The sequence below is a fragment of the Oncorhynchus clarkii genome, chromosome 4 (genome assembly GCF_045791955.1).
Source record: "Oncorhynchus clarkii lewisi isolate Uvic-CL-2024 chromosome 4, UVic_Ocla_1.0, whole genome shotgun sequence".
In the NCBI taxonomy this organism is placed as follows: domain Eukaryota; kingdom Metazoa; phylum Chordata; class Actinopteri; order Salmoniformes; family Salmonidae; genus Oncorhynchus; species Oncorhynchus clarkii.
The window spans coordinates 62,648,387-62,673,912 of NC_092150.1; the positions used below are offsets into that span (position 1 = coordinate 62,648,387).

The following is a 25,526-nucleotide window of genomic DNA, read 5'->3' on the forward strand; positions in this document are numbered from 1 at the left end:
AACACCGGCAAGGACGTGTATTGTTATTTTCAGATCAGGTTTGTTGGCCCATGAAACCAAACCAGTTAAAAGAGGCTTAAGTGCCCAAATTAGGTTCAGTGTTGTTATGCAAAAACAATGGGAGGAATAAGACACCGTGTTGGTGTTTAAATTGAGCATGTCGTGCCTGATTCTATAAATAAACCCAGCCATAAGAAAGAATGCAGGGTACTTTTACAATGGTTAATAAGCTGGTGGGAAGCCTTGCCCAAAAAGAAGAAATACTACTTTATTTTTTAGAAATGAGTGCAATATGCAGGAAAGAGACAAACCCCAGCTCCGACTGGAAAGGAGAGAAACTTGTCAGTAGCACCAGGGCCTTCGGTAGAAAGAATCCTCGGCATCTGGTAGTTTAGTTTCTGTTCACACTAGCATATTTCAGAGAGTGAGTAGTGAGTGCCATGGCCCAAGGGGAAAGTGTAAGAACAGAATGTGAATTGATCTCATCCAATCTCACAAACAAAAGGAGCTTCCTGGTCCCTACAGTGTCAGTTGCCAAGATTGGCCTTATACTTCCTGATTGGCCTCTTGTTAAAGAAACAAACTAAACAGAACTTGTTTTTAACAAGGGCACTTTATGTCTCAACGTAATTCCATTTAACATGAAGGATACTAATATACAAAGTGATCACCTGGCAATAAAGAAATACAGCACCAAGATACCTTTGTGAGGTCACGCAATAGTCTCACCCTGCCAACATCAACAGGTCATAACTACTCCCTTGCCCTACTGCCAACTGCTGCTGGCAAATGTGATACCACATACCCAAACTGCAGATAAAACCTGACAGAGTGCTTTGGTCAACCAACACTCTACACCACTCTATGTTTCTGAGGAACACATTAATTTTTTCTCTTCCTTTCCAGTAAAGACTATATTTCCTGGAAAGTAATGTGGTTGGTGATCCAATTTCTCCTGACCTAATGCTTTCTGACCCACATGGGCAGCCAGCGTACACATGAACATGGATAAACAACTTAGTAGACAACCAATAGGAGCAGAGAGTGACAGCTGCCAGCCAGCCTTCAGGTCAGAGTGCATGTGGGATCTTGTGGTGGAATCCTTTGACAGGGAAAACAATGCTGAATGTGGTGTGTGTAGGCCTATCCTGTAATGTTGAGTGACTGATAACCTTTGAATCCAGTATATACTCTATAGATATTTCTCCAGAATATAATTCTCTATCAAAGGACACACTCTTGACTATACATTCAATCTTTTGTCTCGTGATACCACATCGTTTGGGGAGAGTTGTTCCCTCCAGGTGACCTCTACTGTACATCACAACAGTTTGACTGTTTCCTTTATGACAGCCTCCAGTGATATGGTGCTGAAGTTCAGTGCTTCATTTCGGGACCAACTGAAATGAGGAGAGACTCTGGGTTAAACATCCAGGCTTTCTTCTCCAGAGATTTACATGGTAGGATTTGGGATGTCATGGATACAGACTCTCAAAATGACAAACATTCGAGCAACTGAATGGAGCACACACTGGGTCCCTGGTGTGAGAAGACACTGTGTACAGGCTTGTCGTCTAGTTCGCACAGTCAGACAGCCAATGGTTCAGTTCAGCCCACAGCGGAGCCACTTTAGCTGAGGGGTAAACAAACACTTATACCAAGGTAATACTGTTCTCGGAATCACCATGGACTCTTAAACACTATTGTCCTCCATCCAAATTACACAGACATGTGGTATAATGATCAACCATGACCGTACTTTCCTGCATGCCATAGCTATGGCTTATACTGCTTCCCGGGCACATTTACAGGTGGCAGTCAGCGCAAGAGTGTTGTCCTTTGGGGACCAACATACAGTAAAGGCAAAGCATTATCCATTTATTTGGATCAATATTTATCCATTATCCATTTAAAACCATTACCCCTTTTTTAACAGTAGCCTACACCACTGGCTCACTTCATTAGGATGGCTGTGTGCTTTGACCTTTATCTATTGAGCTGATGGGGTTAGGTCAATAGCCACTGCTGTGTTTACTCAGCGAGGTCACATGTGAACATTTTATATGGATCTGAACAGCTATTTGATGTACTGTGAAAATGTGCTTCCACCTGCACATTGCTGATGCACTTATTTACATGTTCTGTGACTGCTCCCTTCTTATGAGGTAAGCACTGACATTCAGAATGTGGTAGTTCAACTCTTCCAAATAAGAAGTAAAGCGGACAAGCCTCTAGTTCATTGTATACGAAAGCTAGAGTTTTGTTCTCGTTTCTTGTGTTCCATGATTCCATCCCTAACATGTCCTGTTGTAGGAACACGATAAAGAAGTTGGCAATCTTTAAGAAGCTTCTGTCAGTCATCTCAATAAAGCTTGTGTTCATTTAACAGATACAAAAGGGGTTTCTGGGAACTGCTTTCCACCTCCCATTTGAATTATACTGAAAATCCACAGAGGCCCTGTGGAAAATAGCCAAAGCAAAAAAAAGGGGGAAAATTGAGTTCCGTTTACACAACCAACAATGTTTTGACAACCGACAATCCTTTAAGCTATGATGTCAGCTAAGTCTATACAACACGGGTGTTTTAACATTTACTTCACTGAGAAAATGCCCTATTGTATTATGGATAATTACCATGGAGAATATGTCATTAGTGTTATTACTGTGTATTTTATGTGTGTCAGGGATACAACTGCATTAGCTATATACAGTTGCGGCCAAAAATATTGGCACCCTTGCACCTTTCTTAAATAATTCCCTCTTTCTTCTAAATTAAGTTGACATTTAAAAAAGAAAGTAAACTTAAGTATACGATTTGAATTTACAAAATAAAGAACAATGGCATGAACAAAAATAATTGGCTCCACAGAACTAGTACTTGGTTGCACAGCATTTGGCCAAGATAATTGTAGCCATCAATGAGCCTGCTGCACCTTTCTTTTTTTCCCCTCTTAAATTTTTTTTACCCGGTTTTTCTCCCCAATTTCGTGGTATCCAATTGTTAGTAGTTACTATCTTGTCTCATCGCTACAACTCGTACGGGCTCGGGAGAGACGAAGGTCGAAAGCCATGCGTCCTTCGAAACACAACCCAATCAAGCCGCACTGCTTCTTAACACAGCGCGCATCCAACCCGGAAGCCAGCCGCACCAATGTGTCGGAGGAAACACTGTGCACCTGGCGAGCATGCACTGCGCCCAGCCCGCACACGAGTCGCTAGTGCGCGATGAGACAAGGATATCCCTACCGGGCAAACCCTCCCTAACCCGGACGACGCTGGGCCAATTGTACGTCGCCCCATGGTCCTCCCGGTCGCGGCCGGCTGCGACAGAGCCTGGGCTCGAACCCAGAGTCTCTGGTGGCACAGCTAGCACTGCGATGCAGCGCCTTAGACCACTGCGCCACTCGGGAGGCCCCTGCTGCACCTTTCTACTGGTAATTTGGACCACTCTTAAGCAGCAAACTGCTGTGCTTAAGGGGCGCCCTCCACCAACTGCTGTTTTCAGCTCTCGCCATAAGTTTTGGATATGTTTCAGATCTGGACTCTTTGCTGGCCTCTCCAGAACATTCCAGCATCTCTTCTGGGGCAGCAGATAGCCTAGCAGGTAAGAGTATTGGGCCAGTAATTGAAATGTTCGAATCCCAGAGCTGACTAGGTGAAGAATCTGTCGATGTGCCTTTGAGCAAGGCACTTAACCCTAATTGCTCCTGTAATTCGGATAAGAACATCTGCTAAGTGATTCAAATAAAATAAATATATTCTTGAACCATTTCTGGGTGCTTTTTGATATGTGTTTTGGGTTGTTGTCCCGCTGGAAGACCAACAACCTTTAATGGTTCCCCATTTTTTGGACACTAGGTTTAACATTGGACTCCAAAAAACCTAATAATCTGCTGTTTCATGATGCCTTGCGCAAGTTCAATGCCCTCAGTACCAGAGCAGCAAAGCAACCCCACAGCATTATCAAACCTTCCAAATATTTGATTGTAGGGAGGGTGTTCTTTTCATTGAATGCTTCATTTAGTCATCAGTAAACACAGTGCTGATCTGTATTGCCAAAGAGCTATAATTTTGTTTCATTGGTCCACAGAACATTTCCCCCAGGATTTAGGTTTGTTTAGGTGGGTTTCTGAGAAGTTCAATCAGGATTTATTGTGTCTCTTTCAGCAGTGGGGTCTCCTATATTTACCGATGACCAAATTAAGCATTCAACGAAAAGAACACCCACCGTAAAATCAAACATGGGGAAGGTTTGATAATGCTGTGAGGTTGCTTTTCTGCCTCTTGTACTGGGGGGCATCATGTGTGCAAGACATCATGAAATCAGGAGATTATCAAGGTGTTTTAGAGTGCAATGTTCAACCCGCTGTCCAAAATCATTGTATCTGTTGATGGTCGGGGGTTTTCCAGCAAGTCAACAACCCCAAACGCAGATCGAAAGCACCCTGGAATGGTTCAAGAGGGGGAAAAAGACTGTTGGTCAGCAAAGAGCACAGATCTGAATCACACCCATAACCTATGGTGAAAACAGCAGTCGGCAGAGGGAAAAAATAGTGCAGTTTTCTGCTGAAGAGTGGGTCAAATAGCCAGTAGAAACGTGCAGCAAGTTCATTGATGGCTACAATAAGTATTTGTTGGCCAAAGGCTTTGCAACCAAGTACTAGCTCCGGGGTGCCAATAATCTTATCCATGCCATGTCTTTACAAAAATAAAAATGGTTCTGCGATGTCGAAAATTCAATAACAAGTGTTAGAGACAAAAAAAGAAGTGTGGAGACAAAAAAAGATCAATTATTTCAATTTATTTGAGAATAAATCAATTATTTCAATTTATTTGAGAAGAAATCGGAAATTATCCCCCAAAAAAGTGCAAGGGCGCCAATATATCTGGCCGCAACTATACAACTTCAATTTCTCTGCAACATGGTTTGAATACTTTATAGTATGTCCCTCATCATCTCCCATCCTGTATTTCAAACCTTGAGGGTTGGAAAATAGTGTTATAGTTGACCGTACAGTGGACCCTAAAATCGACCATGGTACAACATCCAGGTCATCAGCTGCTATTCATATGAAGGAGTGATCCTTGCAAACACACAGTAATACTCATTTTGAAAATCTGACTTTTAAGAAACCCCACTAGGCAACAACACATTTCCATTTGGGTTGAAGGGAACAGTTTTAGATATATGGGCAAAGGAGGAAAAGTGCTTTAGTCAAAAGGTTCAGTTCACTTCTGGAGTCTAATGGAAACTCAAACCCCTGCTCATACTTAGCAGAACAATCCATGACGCTCAGGAGGCTCACTTCGGGAGGCACATTTGTGGAGCAAATTAGGCATTCCTCCATTGAGTCTATTCAGTGCTCTATGTGTTCCAGATGAACACAAATGGGTAGGCTATAGGCTATGTAGTGGAAAGAAATATGGAAACTGGGGGGGTTAATGTAAGGCTTCTAAGCCATGACATGTAAGAATGTTATCTGCAGTTTTCTGTGTGCTGCTCACGACAACCACCATGGAAGCCCCATTAGAGCAAGTGGTGTGGCATGTGGATTAATGTGCACCGTAGCCCAATTCCCACCCACAGGAATGTTTATTGAACAATAGTGAACCTGTTATACCTTTGGTAAATACACTACCGGTCAAAAGTTTTAGAACACCTACTCATTCAAAAGTGTCAGAGCAAAGAGTGGCTATTTGAAGAATCTCAAATATAGACTATATTTTGATTTGTTTAACTCTTTTTTTGGTTACTACATGATTCCATATGTGTTATTTCACAGTTTTGATGTCTTCAATATCATTCTACAATGTAGAAAATAGTACAAATAAAGAAAAACCCTTGAATGAGTAGGTGTTCTAAAACGTTTGACCTTATATGAATATCCCCTATGTCATGTGTTGAAGGCTGGGATTTGATGTCTGGGGGTTGATTTAGATGAAAAGACAGTGACAAAAGTAAATATGGTTTAGTTCTGATAGTTTGAGTGCAACATATTCAATAACCCACCTCATGCACTCTGCATGTCATCATCACCTCTTACCTGCGTTATAGAACTGGTCAAGCACACACGTCTCCCCAAAGTCGATCTTTCCAAAATGTATGATTTCTAGTTGACTTCCCACGGACTCGCACGCGTCTTTCAGGCAATGCAGGGCCATGTTCTCTGCGGTGTGCAGTTGAGTGAGCTCGCTGTTGACGACATATGCCACGGTGACGGCCCTGCTTTTACATTTCCCCGTAGATAACAAGCAGCCACTGTCCATCGGACAGCTCAGGATACTCGGACTGATGCTTCCGCTGACCACAGAGTCGTGCCAGAATGTCCCAGCGGCGGGGATGGGGTCACCACAGCCTCTCTCTTCCCGGGAGCCAGCAGATCCCCCGCGGGCACCCTCTGTGTTCGAGCCAGGACTAGAAGAGGGGACCGACAAGGATATCCCTTCATCTTGACTCATTGTTTTTCAAAGTCTGTTTTGGTTGACAATCCCTCTGTGTTGTTATGGATGCTCCGTTGCCCAACATCTCCATACACCCAAAGTCAACATTACGCACGTTTCCTCACAGACATTCTACACAAAAGGCACGCAAGGAAAATGTCCTTACTGTTTGAAGGTATTTCAACACAGGTAAACAACAGTCTGGTGATATGGGTCAACCTCCTGTAAATTCATTCCTGGTTTCGCAAGATATTGTGCGATCTGCAATGATCATGAACCAAGATAGTGCGTACTACCACCATTGAAAGACACCGTTACTGTGAAGTCACGACACATAAGCTACTCATATACAGCTAACGATCCTATGGAAAGTACCAGTTACCACTCAATTGCGACATTCTTGCGCGTCGCCAGATCGACTCCACTTAGTTTCCGAAGTTGCGCACTAACACAGGTTTCAATCGTTACAAATCCCACATGAGCTTGTTTTCGGTTGATCCATCGCCCTAGAAAGCAGATCTGGGTTGCTGTCCAAATCTGTGCAGCCGCGCAATGAATAGCTTATCATCTAGAAACCATCCCCATAGAATAATGAATACCAATGCGAATATTATGTCCAGTCCCTGGACCCTGCCCTATTTCCACTACTATCTTTCCTGCACAGGCTCATGCACACTAGCCTGCAGTTGAGCCTTGTTTACGGGGCGGTGACATGACCATATTTGGAACAGTTGGAGCGTATTTCCCCTTAAAGCGACAGTCTGCTATTTTCCAGTAAGAAAATATTTCCAGTAATTTTAACTGATGAATCATATTCCTTGATGTTGAGTAGAAGAGGCTGGTGAGAGGAGCTATTTGAGGACGGGCTCATTGTAATGGAATGAATGGAATCAATGGAATGGTGCAAAACACAAAAAACATAATGGAAACAACTTGTTTGACTCCATTCCATTGATTCCATTAAAACCATTACAATGAGCCCGTCCTCCTATTGCTACTCCCACCAGCCTTCTCTGAATTGGAGGTACATGACTTAAAAATAGACCTACCCTAACTATATTCAGTTGCCATCCATCAAATGTTCATGTTTTTGTTGTCATATGGGTACTGTAAACAAATTGTAGTTTCAAATCATAAAACAAGCACAACGCTGTTCTAATGGGATGTCATTACTGTTTAATTTGGATTTATTTCACCTTTATTTAACCAGGGAGGCCAGTTGAGAACAAGTTCTAATTTACAACTGCGACCTGGCCAAGATAAAGGAAAGCAGTGCGACACATACAACAACAGAGTTACACATGGAATAAACAAGCGTACAGTGAATAACATAATAGAAAAAAGTCTATACATTGTGTGCAAATGGCATGAGGAGGTAAGGCAATAAATAGGCCATAGTAGCGAAGTAATTATAATTTAGCAAATTAACACTGGAGTGACAGATGTGCAGATGATGATGTGCAAGTAGAAATACTGGTGTGCAAAAGAGCAGAAAAGTAAATAAAAACAATATGGATGAGGTAGGTAGATTGGATGGGCTATTTACAGATGGGCTGTGTACAGCTGCAGCGATCGGTTGACTGCTCAGATAGCTGATGTTTAAAGTTAATGACAGTGATATAAGTCTCAAACTCCAGCGATTTTTGCAATTCGTTCCAGTCATTGGCAGCAGAGGACTGGAAGGAAAGAAGGCCAAATTAGGTGTTGGCTTTTGGGATGACCAGTGAGATATACCTGCTGGAGCGCGTGCTACGGGTGGGTGTTGTTATCGTGACCAGTGAGCTGAGATAAGGCAGAGCTTTAGTCAAGTGCTACAGTATTTGCATTGTATGTGAACATTACGCTTGCTCCATTGTTTATGTTTTGTTGGTGGCCCACTCTTTGATGGTATGTACATCTTACAGTGTGGCTTTAAAGAGACAACAACATGGTCATACAGTACCAGTCAAAAGTTTGGACACACCTACTCTTTCCAGGGTTTTTCTTTATTTTTTAAAACTATTTTCTATATTGTAGAATAATAGTGAAGACATCAAAACTATGAAATAACACATATGGAATGATGTAGTAACCAAAAAAGTGTTAAACAAATCCAAATATGTTATATTTGAGATTCTTCAAAGTAACCACCCTTTGCCTTGATGACAGCTTTACACACTCTTGGCATTCTCTCAACCAGCTTCACCTGGAATATTTTTCCAACAGTCTTGAAGGATTTCCCACATATGCTGAGCACTTGTTGACTGCTTTTCCTTCACTCTGCGGTCCGACTCATCTCAAACCATCTCAATTGGGTTGAGGTCGGGTGATTGTGGAGGCCAGGTCATCTGATGCAGCACTCCATCACTCTCCTTCTTGGTCAAATAGCCCTTACACAGCCTGGAGGTGTGTTGGGTCATTGTCCTGTTGAAAAACAAATGATAGTCCCACTAAATGCAAAATAGTTGGGATGGCGTTTAGCTGCAGAATGCTGTGGCAGCCATGCTGGTTAAGTGTGCCTTGAATTCTAAATAAATCACTGACAGTATCACCAGCAAAGCACCCCAACACCATCACACCTCCTCCTCCATGCTTCACGGTGGGAACCACACATGCAGAGATCATCGGTTCACCTACTCTGTTCCTCACAAAGACACTGTAGATGGAACCAAAAATCTCAAATTTGGACTCATCAGACCAAAGGACAGATTTCCTCCAGTCTAATGCCCATTGCTCGTGTTTCTTGGAAGAAGTCTCTTCTTCTTATTGGTATCCTTTAGTAGTGTTTCGTTTTCAGCAATTCGACCATGAAGGCCTGATTCACGCACTGTCCTCTGAACAGTTGATGTTGAGATGTGTCTGTTACTTGAACTCTGTGAAGCATTTATTTGGGCTGCAATATGGACTATATGCAATATAATATGGACTTGGTCTTTTACCAAATAGGGCTTATGTATCTTCTGTATACCACCCATACCTTGTCACAACACAACTGATTGGCTCAAATGCATTAAGAGGTAAACAAATTCCACAAATTTACATTTAACAAGGCACACCTGTTAATTGAAATGCATTCCAGGTGACTACCTCATGAAGCTGGTTGAGAGAATGCCAAGAGTGTGCAAAGCTGTAATCAAGGTAAAGGGTGGCTCCTTTGAGGAATCTAAAATATCATATTTATTTAGATTTGTTTAACACTTTTTTATTTACTACATGATTCCATTATTCTACAATGTAGAAAATAGTAAAATAAAGAAATACCCTGGAATGAGTTGGTGTGTCCAAACTTTTGACTGGTACTGTACATGTTGCCCTTACCCCTTGGTCCCGACCTTTGGAGAATAGGCCCTCTTCATAATTTTGGGAAATTCCTTACTTACATCACCTGAAACCTACATGTTACGTTATGCAATAATAGTACTAAACGCTACGAGAGCTGTTTACAGCATGCAGGGGTTCAATGATTTGCAACTTATCTCAGAATGGACATAGGCCTATAACTCAGATGAAAGTTTTTGATGTTTAGGCTAATACATAAATCACAAACAGGTCCCAGAGGCTTCATAACACTGGGATCCATAGAGCAACCACTTGGCTCCCAAGGACTCATATCATGATATAGACTATCTATATATTGTATAGATGACCTATTCAATAATCTCAACTATATACATTGAAAAAAAATTCCAAGCATGTGACCCTTTTGTATTGTGACCCCTTTTGTTCATTTTGCATAGGTTGGCCAGTTTCTGTGGGTAACCTAATGTAACTCTTCAATAAGGCCTCCCAATGTTTTGGTTCCTAAATGCTGCCTCCATCTATTGGCTCATTTTGGACTGAAAAGGTTTGGTTTGGTTATAGCTGTTTGTAGTTCTGTGGCGGAGGCACAGTGGCTGTGAAATTATACTTTGTTATAGCCTGCCTGCCCTACGCTAGATTTCAGATGTCTCTATGTGTAGGCATATATGCTTTTATGTGTTAATAGACCTACCTAGATTTGATATAAATTCCAATAGCTCATGGAATAAAACTGGTAATGTATAATAATACTTCATTTCAACCTGCAATTCCCTCGAAATATACATATTGAGAGCAACAAATAAACAAACTTGGTTTTGTATTATATATCATTAATTACTTTATTTCCCTGCAACTCAGTTTCCCCCGAGACTAGTTTCTTCCTCATACCACACCCTCATGTAGGCAGAGGGGGACCCCTTGTGGTCAGAGTAGCCTACCGGTTTGGTAGTATTATATGATTTTAAAATAGCTCCCCTGTCAAATGGTGCTACCTTAGTTACATTTAGCTTGAAAGAGACCCTTGAGACAAAACAGTTCGGTGGTAGCATTTTATTACAATGGTTGACTCTGTCGCCAACACAACCGAGACAATAACTCAAGAACTTTGCATGTGTTTATGTGCAAACACCAGGTCATTGAATAGACACTGGGGGGCAGTACAGGTTCATTCTAAACGCAGCATGCAGGACAATACAGGAAGTGTAGAAGGCATGCGCGTTTAGAGCGCTACAAGGAATATCGTTCTAGAGGGGCAACGTTTACTACAGGTGAAGCACTTGATTCAAATGATGAGGTACAATTAAAGTACAATTGTACTCTACCAGTTGTAGAGTATACATCTGGCCGGATGTGTGATATCTGATCATCTAAGTAGCCTATGGCCTATGTTCTCAAAGTTATTTATTTAACACTTATTTCACCAGGTATGTTGACTGAGAACACATTCTCATTTACAGAAACGACCTGGACAATAGTTACAGGGGAGAGGATGTGGCGATGAATGAGCCAATTGGAGGCTGGGGATGATTAGGTGGCATGAGGGCCAGATTGGGAATTTAGCCAGGCCACTGGGGTTAAAACCCCTACTCCTAGTATAAGTGACCACAGAGAGTCACTACAGCCATTTAATGTTCCATCCGAAGGACGGTTCCCTACACAGGGAAATGTCCCCTGTCACCACCCTGGGGCTTTGGGGTATATATATACACTGCTCAAAAAAATAAAGGGAACACTAAAATAACACATCCTAGATCTGAATGAATGAAATATTCTTATTATATACTTTTTTCTTTACATAGTTGAATGTGCTGACAACAAAATCACACAAAAATGATCAATGGAAATCAAATTTAGCAACCCATGGAGGTCTGGATTTGGAGTCACACTCAAAATTAAAGTGGAAAACCACACTACAGGCTGATCCAACTTTGATGTAATGTCCTTAAAACAAGTCAAAATGAGGCTCAGTAGTGTGTGTGGCCTCCACGTGTCTGTATGACCTCCCTACAACGCCTGGGCATGCTCCTGATGAGGTGGCCTGGACTAAAGCATCCGCCAACTCCTGGACAGTGATTGGTTGGTGGATGGAGCGAGACATGATGTCCCAGATGTGCTCAATTGGATTCAGGTCTGGGGAATGGGCGGGCCAGTCCATAGCATCAATGCCTTCCTCTTGCAGGAACTGCTGACACACTCCAGCCACATGAGGTCTAGCATTGTCTTGCATTTGGAGGAACCCAGGGCCAACTGCACCAGCATATGGTCTCACAAGGGGTCTGAGGATCTCATCTCGGTACCTAATGGCAGTCAGGCTATCTCTGGCGAGCACATGGAGGGCTGTGTGGCCCCACAAAGAAATGCCACCCCACACCATGACTGACCCAATGCCAAACCGGTCATGCTGGAGGATGTTGCAGGCAGCAGAACGTTCTCCACGGCGTCTCCAGACTCTGTCACGTCTGTCACGTGCTCAGTGTGAACCTGCTTTCATCTGTGAAGAGCACAGGGCGCCAGTGGCGAATTTGCCAATCTTGGTGTTCTCTGACAAATGCCAAACGTCCTGCACGGTGTTGGGCTGTAAGCACAACCCCCACCTGTGGACGTCAGGCCCTCATATCATCCTCATGGAGTCTGTTTCTGACCGTTTGAGCAGACACATGCACCTTTGTGGCCTGCTGGAGGTCATTTTGCAGGGCTCTGGCAGTGCTCCTCCTGCTCCTCCTTGCACAAAGGCGGAGGTAGCGGTCCTGCTGCTGGGTTGTTGCCCTCCTACGGCCTCCTCCACATCTCCTGATGTACTGGCCTGTCTCCTGGTAGCGCCTCCATGCTCTGGACACTACGCTGACAGACACAGCAAACCTTCTTGCCAAAGCTCGAATTGATGTGCCATCCTGGATGAGCTGCACTTCCTGAGCCACTTGTGTGGGTTGTAGACTCCGTCTCATGCTACCACTAGAGTGAAAGCACCGCCAGCATTCAAACGTGATCAAAACATCAGCCAGGAAGCATAGGAACTGAGTAGTGGTCTGGTCACCACTTGCAGAACCACTCCTTTATTGGGGGTGTCTTGCTAAATGCCTATAATTTCCACATGTTGTCTATTCCATTTGCACAACAGCATGTGAAATTTATTGTCAATCAGTGTTGCTTCCTAAGTGGACAGTTTGATTTCACAGAAGTGTGATTGACTTGGAGTTACATTGTGTTGTTTAAGTGTTCCCTTTATTTTTTTGAGCAGTGTATATTTAGATCAGAGGAAAGAGTGTCATCTACTGGCCCTCCAATGCCACTTCCTGCAGCATCGGGTCTCCCATCCAGGGACAGGCCAGGACCAACCCTGCTTAGCTTCAGAGGCACATTCAACTAGGTAAAGCCTCCTCAACATCATTAATTAGACATATCACACTATATTGTTGATATGAATGTCTCACACTGTAGTCACCCCCCAACAACAACACGAGCCAGACGTCTAAATTCAGTCAAGACTTTTGAGAAAAGAGCCCTTTGTGGAGAGTTACAGGTTTTTAGATCCAACGGCTCTTTCATTTTGTCTGGAAAGCAACCAACGACCCTGCTACTCAGTGACAGGAAAAGGATTTACACCGTGTTGATCAGCCAATTACTGTATACATTTTTGTGGCTTATCCTTTGGTATGAGGTAAGTCCCGTTTCCCGATCCCCATCATATATTTGTCTGTGTGGTCTTTGATGTTGAACCAGGCCTAGTTCCGTGTGGTGTGAGTTTTCCCAGTGGCGGGACACTGATAGTGAGTGTTAAAGCACAAGGCTGCCAGTTAGACTGCTCTTTTCCTCAGATGCTGCCAGAGTATGTTTCCTTAGTCTGCAGTCAGGTTAGTGTGTAAATGGACAGGCAGCACACCGCTCCATCCACGCATCACAGGGAAGAGAATAGAGGACTTTAGAAAAGCGTTTTGTTGGATGGGCTGGCAGTCTTCCGCTGGTGTTGGTGGCTAAAAAAGTGACACAGACTACACCTTACTAGAGACTGGGTGGTCTGACAGAGCATGGACCTGGACCGCACACAATCCAATGAGCGGAATTTCAGTGGCCTGACTGCTGTTGTTGAACTGAAAGTGGGAACACCTAACTGCTTTGTGAACATGTGCTAACTTATTAGTGGCTGATTTCATGTGGTGAAGTTTGGGATATCATTTGGGTGTGAGTAGATTAAGTTCTGTAGGGTAGGCTACTTTTAAAGCCGAAAGAGTAAAACAAAGAAAGGAAGACATGTTTATATAAAAAATATATTTTATTCCAAACTACAAAAGTGAAAACATGTAACTTTTTTGTCACACTTCTCAATAAAATAGTACACAAAACTGTCACAGGAACAGTCAAACCCAGCAAATAAGCTATCGATAAACATGTTGAAGGAAGAGAAAAACAAAACAAACTTTTTAAAACTTTAAATTAACTTAAACAACTGTACAATAATATGTACAATATTTACAGCATCAATAATACATATAAAAAGGAATGAAGCTACAAATCATCCAGTCTCTTTTTTTTTTTACTGATTCCTTCCTTGCAACCTGAATCAGTCAGTCAAAGTCAAATACCTCTTTTCTCAGTGCTGTGGCATGCCCTCAAAGCATGCACACTACGCTCCTTGTCTGGAAGGACGGCTGTTTTTCAGCATGGGCTAAACCATGACCTGTCGTTAGCACTGCCACAGTTAGGATCTGCAAAACAGTGAGCTATACACAAGGGTACGTTCAACTAGTACTCTGGTGGGTTAAGGATTTAAGTTTCTGTACTGGGGTTGAAAGTCTTCACCCTTCGTTACTGCAAGTGCTCAGAGGTTGGACACAGCCCAGTTAATTAGGTGCCCGCCACAGTTTCGGGGGAGGGGAACATGGCATCAGCCAATTAGTGACAACAACATAGGTTGTCACATAGTAGAACTATAGTGCAGTAAGTATTCTATTTCGGGCAGCAGAGCAGCCCCCTGTCTTTCGCCCCCTCTTTAGGGCAAGTGGCCCTAAACATCCATCAATACACTCATACATATACATTGAATATACGCATATATGTTTCTGTCCTTGTACAAAATACACATCTAGAAAATTACAAACCAAAAGACAAACAAATGCTGTGCTGCGAGATGAGATGGATATCTGTTCGGTTCAAGTTAAGAGTCATTGGTTGTTTTTGCTGTTAGGTGACGTAATTGTTTACGCCATGTCTCCCAGCATCTTCTTGTAGTACATGGACTCAAATATGTCATTCTCGCCGGGGCAGTTGTAGTGGCACGCGCAGGTCTTGATGAACATCATCTGCTTCTTCATGACCTGGCCGTCGGGGCACTTGAACTCCATGGGCAGGGTGGTGGTTCTGTGGGGGGTGCAGCAGCGACCGTCGGTGCACACGCCGCAGAACTTGGGGCGGTAGGACTTGGTGGTGGTGCAGCCAGAGATCTCAAACTTCATGGACTTGGACACTCTTGGCGTGCGGATGCATTTCTTTCCCTTCTGGAAGAGCAAAGTGTAAAGAAAAAAGTCATAATTAGTGACCATTGCTTTCCTCTTGATTTGACAAAGTGTTTGTATTATGATGAAAGGGTCGGTTGGGAAGTGGTTGAAGAATGTGCTTACCCTAATGCTCTGCTCCATGTGGGACTCGCAGGGTCTGACCATGCACAGACGGGACTGTTTCTCCAGGCGGCACTCGCGGTTGTCGTTGGTTACTTTGGTAGAGATGCCCAGGCCGCAGGTCTTCGAGCAGGCGCTCCACTCAGTGGTCTGGACCAGGCAGTTCTCCCTCATCATGGAGGGGTCAGGCCCGTAGGTCTCCTCCTCTCTGTAAGCTGCGGGCAAAGAAGGGGAAGTGACATAAGACTCTTTATCTCTACACTCACACTGACCAGATTACATCATTCGAATGCAGGCTACTGTGTGTGTCTAAGACTGAGACTCACCAGCAAGAGCAGAGCCCACAAAGATGTTTGTGTTTTGGGGGGCATCGCACACCCACTCCTCGCAGCACTTCCCGGGCACTTTGACGCGGCGGGGCATGGGGCAGTCAGGGCTGGGCAGGCGGATGTCCATGCTGCACAGGGGAATACAGCCCACGGCACCGTCCAGGCACGTGCACTGGTATTTACAGCTGCTCTGGAAGGACTCTCCACTCCTGTACACCATCCCACCCATCACACAGGTGGCGCCACCCTTAGCTGTAGGAGGAGGAGAAGAGAATGTCACATCTCCAGTCACACAAACGCCAGCAGAGGAAAATAATCAAAGAGTCAGCGTATTAGAACGACAAAAGAAGCCTGTTGAGAGTCACATTACCTGTGCAGACTCCTATGCGGCGGTTGACGGGGGAGCCGAAGTCACAGAAGAGCCCTTTGTGGGGGTCGCACATGTCCCTGTCTGTGCAAAGCTCGCCCATCTGCTTGGCACACACCCTGCAGCAGCCGCAGGCATCGGGCACCAGGCTCACACCAGGGGGACACTGGGGGTGCACATCAGGACAACTACACTGCCCACTGCACTCCTGAGCCACAGCCTAAGGGACAAAGAGACAGGAGTATGGTTAGACCCTGATCACATGGGCACAACTACTACTAACGTTACAGTTCATCAGCCCCAAGAGCTAGGGCATCATACAGCCTTTTGTAACTGTTGTTAACAAAATATATCGATTTACAATTCAACTGCTGTTGTAATAGGCTAGACATGCCGATAGCTCGTGCCTGTCTGGTACATGGCGCATAGACACAGGAATACAGTTCCCATATAACTTGACATTCTCAGTAAAAGGGTCTTACCAGGTAGGAGAGAGTGAGACAGAAGAAAGAAATCAGCCTCATGTTCATTCCAGCAGACATTTTGCTTTTCTTCTGGGGTTTTCTCGGAGTATGTTAGACAAAAATAAGTCTTCAGGCTCTTCAAAAGTCTTCCTTAGTCTCTTGCGAGTAGTCAGGGAGCTTGTCGTCTGATCGAGTCGATCTCGTTGTTAAGAAGTTTCTGTGTTTTTGGTTCTCTCTCAGTTAAGTTCTCGTAGTTCTCTTGGTTAAAGCTAGAGTTTAGCTTCAGTAGTAGAGCTGCTGCTGCTCTTGTAGCTCTCTCTTGGATGAGGAGTTGTTCTGTGTCTGAAGCTAGGAGCTCTCCCTGCCTTTATACACCCAGGGCTGCAGTGACGTGCCAGTGGCTGAATGGAGTCCTGGACAAACATGGACATTCTTGGCATTCTTTCCTAATTTCCTGCCCCCCCTCCTAGACTCGCTCTCCCTGACATATCGCATTCCTCCTGTCTGAAGCCAAAGTGCTGTCACATATCAAAATAAAAGTGCATTCTTGGCACTATCCCTCAACTTTTCCTTTTATGTGTAATCGGCGGTTGTGTTGTATCCCGGAGAGACCGTAAACCTCCCCTGGTATTAGGAATAGCTGCCTCTCTGTTCTCTTAGCACATCACACATAGATTTGTACACGAGTGGCTTCAAAGGCTTTAAATATCTATTATTGCATGTGCATTTTATAATGAAAGGAAAGGCTGTAGTGTAGTTCACCATTACAAACAGTACTGCTATAAAACCCCTGTACACCTTCAGGACTGCTTTTCTATTCGGAAAATAACATACTGCACAGGGAAACAGATGTATGATATGTAATTGTATGAGTAATTGTATTATACAATAGCCTTCCTAAGTCTAATAAGTCATGGGTATTGGGATTTAATCAACAAGTCCTTAATAAAGGGGATTTGTACAGTATAAAACCACATCACCGTCTAGTTAACAGACTCTCATCAGTTCTATTCATTGGTTTTAATCGCATACTTTTTTTTATAGCCATGTGCTTCTACCTCACTAATAAGGTTTAGTCTATGGACTTTAAAGCATAGTTGTACTACATTCCTGGTGTGGGATTCTATTTTGCTCCGTCAGTAGCTAAACACTGAGCAGACTTGAGGATTGCAGGAAAGCGGCTAGACTCTGGGGTTTGTATATTTTTGAAGAAACGATCACACAAGCCCCAGACTCTCCACCTCAGTCTTATGAAAGGCAGCCCTGCTCCTCACCAGCCACCGAATCGGAAATGAAAAACTCCCAGAGAAAACTCAGAGCTGGAGGAATGTGCGGCTGCGCCAGCAGACATACTATTACTGCATGGACACACCGACTGGGAGGAAGCGGGGCCTTATATGGGAATCTTCACTAGCAGCATCTGTCTTTCCCTTTTTTTCAGTGTGGTTTGTACAGAAAGTACAGTAGGAGCTCCTCAGGGTCTGTACTGTCTGAGACGTTCTCGCCGGGATGGTAATGTACCCTGTCTGTCAACACAAATTCATTTGTGGCCAAACAGAGGCTGCCAGTTCCTTAACCCCGTCATGTCAAATAGTAGCAGCTTATCGCAATGCCCTATTTGAAAATGCGCTCGATTTCCTGAACCAATAACAGTGCGGTGTGGCTTTCCATTGAGGGGTTGGATGAACTGAACTACCCTCCACAGGGCAGTGTTTAATCAACCATTTTGTGTGGTAAGACGTAGCTGTGTGTTAGCATCAGATTCCCTGTCTTAGGCTGTTGTCCTGGAGCTCTCATTAGTGCTCTCTCTCTCTCTCTCTCTCTCTCTCTCTCTAAGCCCCCTGTTGGTGTGCTCCTTTCTCCCCAAGACGTTCCTCACTCAATGGAGCATAGGTAAATCCTGTAAGGTCTGTTAACCTTTAATGTCATGCTCTCTGGTTTTCAATGGTGGCTAAAAGGGGTCTGAAACTCGAGCTTAGGCATGGCAAGGATTCCAAATTCAACATTCCACATGCGGTGCAATTGGGGTCCAATTTGGGATAAGTGATGAGGTGCTAATGTTGGAGTGACGGGCAGAAGTTAGCTAGGGTCAAAGGTCAAGAGCTGGTGACGCAATGGAAAGGATTCCACATTCAGTGTAAATAAAGTACCCATTAGAAACGTGCTTCACTGTGGGATGTAGCAGACCTGACCATGTGACTCACTTTCCCATTCCCTCAACGGAGGAGGGTGTTGTGTTTAAAAATATTGCCGTGGTTCATTGTTCCCATTACAAAAAAAAACAAAAAAACACACATAGCTACATCAGTGTATTAAACATTCTGCCAAGGAGTAATTGTCTGTGCAGTGTGATTCCAGTTCTCTCCATTTCCATTTCCACTTCTAGTCTTCGTCCCAAATGGCACCCTATTCTCTACATAGTGCACTACTCTTGCCCATCAGAGCCCTGTGGGCCTTAAATGTAGTGCAGAATAAAAGGAATAGGCTGCTATTTGGTACACAACCCCGTTCTGTCTGCAACTTACGTGACTGTGTTCAAATGACAAATGTTCTGTCTGAGGTATTCCATCTATGTGATGATTGTATTTTTAACCAAACCAGAGATCTGATCTATGATTAAAATGGAATCGGACGTGCTGTGTATAATGTTTATTATTGCAATTTTAGTGCTCTTCCAGAAAAGAAACAACATGTAAAATTGGATAGAAGGAATTCATATTGCCTTCAGACAATTGGTGTGTGTAATACACAGTTAAAACCATGTATTAGAAACACTATGTTTACAGCAGCTTTAGTTGTTGAGCCTATGTTGTTTTGCAGTGCATCAAACACTTGTGGATGTCGATTAAGGCAGCCCCCTGCACCTCTTCGATTCAGAGGGGTTGGGTTCAATGCGGAAGACACATTTCAGTTGAATACATTCAGTTTGACAACTGACTAGGTATCCCCCTTTTCCTTTCCCCTTTCCCTTGTTACTTTCATGTGTAAACTTCAAGAAACGACATGTCAATCAAGAATCAAAGTTGGTTGAATTCTTTAATGGGCCATCCTATTAATTATTTTGACCTTTGCGTTGCTCTGAACTTAATTAAAGTGGTTTGGTTTAGCCAAAAAGAAGCCTTTGCTGTTGCATGGGACTTTTGAGTCACTCAAATGGGTGATTCTGCTCGAGCTATGAGAGGAGAAGAGAGACGGACACTATGTTGATGAGCTTTAACTTTTACATCTGAAGAACTATCTATCTGAAGAACTCGATCTATCTAGCTACCTGAATTTGCCTTCTGTGGAAAGTGTATGGCATCGTTGTTTCAACGGGAGCTAGCCTAGCTTGTCAGATTTGGAGCTGTAGAGGAAGGTTTCCCAAGGTTTCCATTAAGTTATAAGAGTACACTCTAATACCCGGGAGCTTTCTATATTATAATTATATATATTTTTACCCCATTTTCAATGGTGTCTCATCGCTGCCAACTGGCAGTGAGGCGAAAGTCGAGTCATGCATCCTCCGAAACATGACCCGCCTAACCACGCTTCTTAACACCCGCCCACTTAATCCAGCCACACCAATGTGTCGGATGAAACACCGTTCAACTGACTACAGAGTTCAGCCTGCAGGCGCCCGGCCCTCCACAAGGAGTCGCTAGAGCGCGATGAGCCAAGTAAAGCCCCAATGGCCAACCCCTCCCCTAACTCGGACAGCGCTGGGCCAATTGTGCACCGCCCTATGGGACTCCCGATCACGGCCGATTGTGCTGTCTAGTCAATGATATGAGGAAAGGTATGACTATTGCCTTCTAATAATGGAATGTCTTTGACAAGCCGTGCCAGCTCTCCACATTATACAGAAATATGTGATTTTTAATCAACTGAAAAATTATCTTGATAAAATAATAGACAAACTTGTGAGAAAACTTGTAGCGTACTAGTCAAAGCTTCTTACCATTTTACCATCTAGTATTTCCACCATGAATGGATGATTAGGACTAAAAATAGGTAGGCCCAATATAGTAGAAGACACAGGTACAGAAATTGGATTTCTGACTCACAAATACCTAAGAATCTGTTTTAAGCTTAAAAGCAACAGTTTGATCATCTACAATAACCCAGTGGCGAACCATCACTATAGGACCTAGGCCTTCAGAGGTACCAAACATATTCCAATAGCCTACTTTGTATCTTCTATCGTCAGACCATTCTAGTTGTAATGAAGGAGGAGCAATACTTTTAGATGACGTTAAGAACGAATCAAACAGGCCACGCTTCGGGCTGCAGCTCACACATAGACAGAAACCGGCATGGATGCAAATGTGATACACAGCATACAATAATGCAACCAGCAAAACAAAAAACACTGTTTACACAACCTATGGTAGCCTAACACCACTATCACGTGACCAATAGCGACCACAACAGTGACACATCAAAGGTGATAGACTTGTGGTGCTGAAAGGACAGCGACTGTAATACCTGTGCACTCCATGGCACTGAAGGAGAGCACGGTTTTGGTCAAACATATAGACACGGCTGATAGACAGAAGTCACACACACCATCAAATAAATGTATAGAATAAGCATCCCATCCAACCCAGTAGGCCTTAAAGACCTGAGACTGGGACGGAGATTTGTCTTCCAACAAGACAATGATCCAAAACATAAAGCAAAATCTACAATGGAATGGTTCAAAAATAAACATATCCAGGTGTTAGAATGGCCAAGTCAAAGTCCAGACCTGAATCCAATCGAGAATCTGTGGAAAGAACTGAAAACTGCTGTTCACAAATGCTCTCCATCCAACCTCACTGAGCTCGAGCTGTTTTGCAAGGAGGAATGGGAAAAAATGTCAGTCTCTCGATGTGCAAAACTGATAGAGACATACCCCAAGCGACTTACAGCTGTAATCGCAGCAAAAGGTGGCGCTACAAAGTATTAACTTAAGGGGGCTGAATAATTTTGCACGCCCAATTTTTCAGGTTTTGATTTGTTAAAAAAGTTTGAAATATCCAATAAATGTCGTTCCACTTCATGATTGTGTCCCACTTGTTGTTGATTCTTCACAAAAAAATACAGTTTTATATCTTTATGTTTGAAGCCTGAAATGTGGCAAAAGGTCGCAAAGTTCAAGGGGGCCGAATACTTTCGCAAGGCACTGTATATATATATATATATATTTCCAAAATGAAATGAGCAAACCAGCTATTACTTCCCATTGCAAATATTTTATCCCGTTCATCACACTACCCAGTGACATAAAGAAAATGCAACATTGTTTCACACTCATTATTTTCAGAGATACAGTGCCTTTGGAAAGTATTCAGACCCCTTGACTTTTTCCACATTTTTGTTACGTTACAGCCTTATTTTAAAACGTATTATATCAAATCTACACACTATACCCCATAATGACAAAGCGTAAACAAGTTTTTAGACATTTTTACATAAGTATTCAGACTCTTTGTTGTGAGACTCGTGCATCCTGTTTCCATTGATCATCCTTGAGATGTTTCTACAACTTGATTGGAGTCCATCGGTGGTAAATTCAAATGATTGGACATGATTTAGAAAAGGCACACACCTGAATAAATAAAGGTCCCACAGTTGACAGTGCATGTCAGAGCAAAAACCAAGCCATGAGGTCGAAGGAATTGTCCGTAGAGCTGGATTGTGTCGAAGCACAGATCTGGGGAAGGGCACCAAAACATTTCTGCATTGAAGATCCCCAAGAACACAGTGGCCTCTCTCATTCTTAAATGGAAGAAGTTTGGAACCACCAAGACTCTTCCTAGAGTTGGCCGCCCTGCCAAACTGAGCAATCGGGGGAGAAGGGCCCTGTTCAGGGAGGTGACCAAGAACCCAAAGGTCACTCTGACAGAGCTCCAGAATTCCTCTGTGGAGATGGGAGAACCTTCCAGAAGGACAACCATCTCTGCAGCTCTCCACCAATCAGGCCTTTATGGTAGAGTGGCCAGACGGAAGCCACTCCTCAGTAAAAGGCACATGACAGCCCGCTTGGAGTTTGCCAAAAGGCACCTAAAGAGTCTCAGACCATGGAGAAACAAGATTCTTTGGTCTGATGAAACCAAGATTGAACTCTTTGGCCTGAATGTCAAGCGTAACGTCTGGAGGAAACCTGGCACTATCCCTACGGTGAAGCATGGTGGTGGCAGCAAACCGGAAACACAAACTGACATATCTGTGGATATTTTTTTGTCTCAGATTATTTCCTACATAAGGACAAAATCAGAGGAAAACAGGTAAAGTATATTCAAATGAAATTTATTCAACAGTCTGACTTTAATGGGACTGTTCATAAAAAGTGAGCCTACACGTTAGAGAAGAGAGAAGAGTCTTCCGCTCTCAGATTCGTAGAGGCTACAGGTGATGATAATTTTAAAACGTTTGAAAGTTCATCTTGAAAAGTATCCACCTTGATGTTGATAATACCTGTTGCAGCCGCCATCACCATTGTCACACTGCAACAACACAAGCTGGCGTGGGAAAACTGCCACTGATTCTTTGCTCTTGGGCTTGACCAACAACTCACTTTTTTTTTTAAAACAGTCCCACCCATTGCAAGTCAAAATGTGATTGGTTCATTCCACTGTCACTCCAAAAATCTGCTCTAATACAGTTGAATGGCAGAGGCCTTCTGTCCAGTTTCTGAAGGCCTAGCCAATGGCTGCCTGAGCTATCTAGATTTTTCTACCCAGAGACCACCACAGAAAAATCCCGATGGAATAATTTCTCTCTTCAGTATTAACCCTTCTCTTTCCAACACAAACTGAAAAAATGAAATCAGATGATCATTAAAATGATTGAAAAGATTAAATATAATTTTTAAAACAACATTTTATTAAACAAAATATACATGTTTTATATATCCTTCTCTGAAAGCCTAGAAGGCCCTCACGGTTCCCCACTGCGGTAACCCTACCCAGATGTACTTTGGATTCATTTTATAAGACGCACCTCCTAATCTGCTTTCACTTCCTTTAGGGTAAAACATATTGTTCATGATTCATATAACAACTGAGCTTCTGTTTCTGCTGCTGAGAAACAAAAACCTAGTCCAAGCTTAGTGTATTCATAGTAAGTCTCCTAGAGAATGGGGGAACTCATGGATTACTGTCACACGTTATAGCCCCCAATTGCTTTCTCTCCTATTATTATTTTTTTTTCAGTGTTTGTGGGTAATAATACTGCAATAATAACATAACCACATTAGCAAATGGGCACCCTCGTGTTGCTATACTGGCATGGAGAGCCTTCAGTTGGACTAGGTCTCCCTCTGACTGGAGGGCGGAGTGAGGGCGGAGCGCCCCATGACGGATTCCCTTCTGTTTGGATTCCCTTTTGTTCTTCAGAGAGGGCATATTTTCAGCCACAGCAGCATAGCATTCCTGTGAGATTGTTGCAGTGCATTCCTCATGGGATTTGCCTTAAGCGGCCGTCGTCCTCTCCAATCATCTCCCAGTAAAGAATAGGATGACCTCATCAGAACGGGCCCTGTGACGATGGAATTCCCCAAAGAAGCTCCACAGAAGCTCCTCATTGGGGAGAGACTGGGGAGTTTTCCACTGGTAGCTCTCTGGCCATGGTGTAAGCTGAGGTGATGTGACAGAACGCCCTGTACAGGGCCTCTGTCCTCTGAACACACGGGTTAACTCAGCATTTCCTCTTCATTGCCGTCATTCATCATTCATTACAGTTACTTCTACATTTGGAATAGCTAGGCAATGTTTTTCAAAATTCATTTTCCAGTTTCCCCATTTAGGCAAGGTGGGGCCTCGCTCAGCACAGTTGTGCTCATGTAGCCAGAAGCCCGTTGTGCTTTACCAACACCCACATGTACAGATGGAAAGGCTACAGGCTGTTTTTCTAACATTACAACACCCAGTGTACTTTACACACATCTCTTTTGGGGTGATTAAGTCGCCAGCAGCATAGTACTGACTAAGGGCAATGAGTGAGTTATAAACAAGAGTTAAATATTACAAGTTAAGGTGTACAGTGGGCCGACATGAGTGAGAATATGAAGAAGAAAAAAAAGAAAAGTATTCATCTTAACCACATTTTTCAGGGATTGTCCTAGTGTAAGTAGCCTATGCATGTTCAGACCTGCATAGCGTTACTGTTCATTGAAACATCTGATGAAGATGAAAAGATGAAAAGAGTCAGACATGCTATTTTAGTTGAAAGGTTGATCATCCAAAAGTGTCTGGGAACAACTATACGCTAAACTTACTGAACACTAAAACAAACAAGAACAAAGATTATTTGCCTTCATATCCATATCCACCTCACCATCTCCACCTAAAATTCTATAATTGGCAGTTGGCAGTGAGCTCCTGGAATGTTCCCTGCTTTGAAACTTCAAACTGACCATCCCTCCACCACTATTTAAACTGAACATGTGGCAGAGATGTCAAAATGTGCTAATTATGAGGGCTACAGCTTCTGGCTCTTTGAAATACCAAGGCTGACTGAGGTAATTCATAGCCCAGACTCTCGCCGACCGTTGGACCTTACTACATCATTCGTGTCATGGAGCAAAATCACAGACTAGAAATGGCTAAATCTAATTTCCTTTGAAAGCGTGAAACAAATTAATATAATCGGTGGGCTAAAGGATACAGCTGAGAGAGAGTGGCTGGAAAGTGGAAATGGATTTGATAGATGCGATTGTCTATAAAAAGCCTTGGCTGTGGAAAATTACAGGCTATTTAGACTAGAAAGGACAACCCAGGGAAGTGCCAGGGTGCTGAACGTTTTTCAACAAAGAGCAGAAAATAATTTCATCCACAGAGATTTACTGCTACACGCATGCCTTCTGAGGGGGCTACCATGGTAATGACAGTGAATGAGGGGCCTACGTCTGCTGCATCCCTCTGTCTGACCTCTGACCCATGTCTGTAAAACCTGCCATCATTCTGAACAGAATCCCATATGGGGGCCTGAGAGTCCACGATTTATTGAATCTAAAGAGAGAATGGTTTGTACAGTGTCATGAACAAAGTGTAGAGTTCCAAATATAGGCATA

The 25,526-nt window shown here is 43.4% G+C and overlaps 2 protein-coding genes across 2 annotated transcripts in view; both read right to left on the reverse strand.

Annotated features, from left to right (window-relative positions):
- The window catches only part of LOC139407072 (mitogen-activated protein kinase kinase kinase 5-like), a 63,215-nt gene extending 56,086 nt beyond the window's left edge, over window positions 1-7,129 (reverse strand). The window contains exon 1 of the mRNA XM_071150410.1: window positions 6,045-7,129. Within this exon, the coding sequence (XP_071006511.1) occupies window positions 6,045-6,459 (415 nt within the window). The 5' untranslated portion in view covers window positions 6,460-7,129. The remainder of the gene's footprint in view (window positions 1-6,044) is intronic.
- Window positions 7,130-14,132: 7,003 nt separating this feature from the next.
- On the reverse strand, window positions 14,133-16,836 carry LOC139407073 (CCN family member 2-like). Its single transcript, XM_071150412.1, has 5 exons — window positions 16,511-16,836; window positions 16,032-16,248; window positions 15,659-15,913; window positions 15,336-15,547; window positions 14,133-15,212 (listed from the first exon to the last, which is right to left on the reverse strand). The coding sequence occupies exons 1-5, from the start codon at window positions 16,568-16,570 to the stop codon at window positions 14,916-14,918; spliced, it is 1,041 nt and encodes a 346-aa protein (XP_071006513.1). The 5' UTR covers window positions 16,571-16,836; the 3' UTR covers window positions 14,133-14,915.
- Between the last annotated feature and the right edge of the window lie 8,690 nt (window positions 16,837-25,526).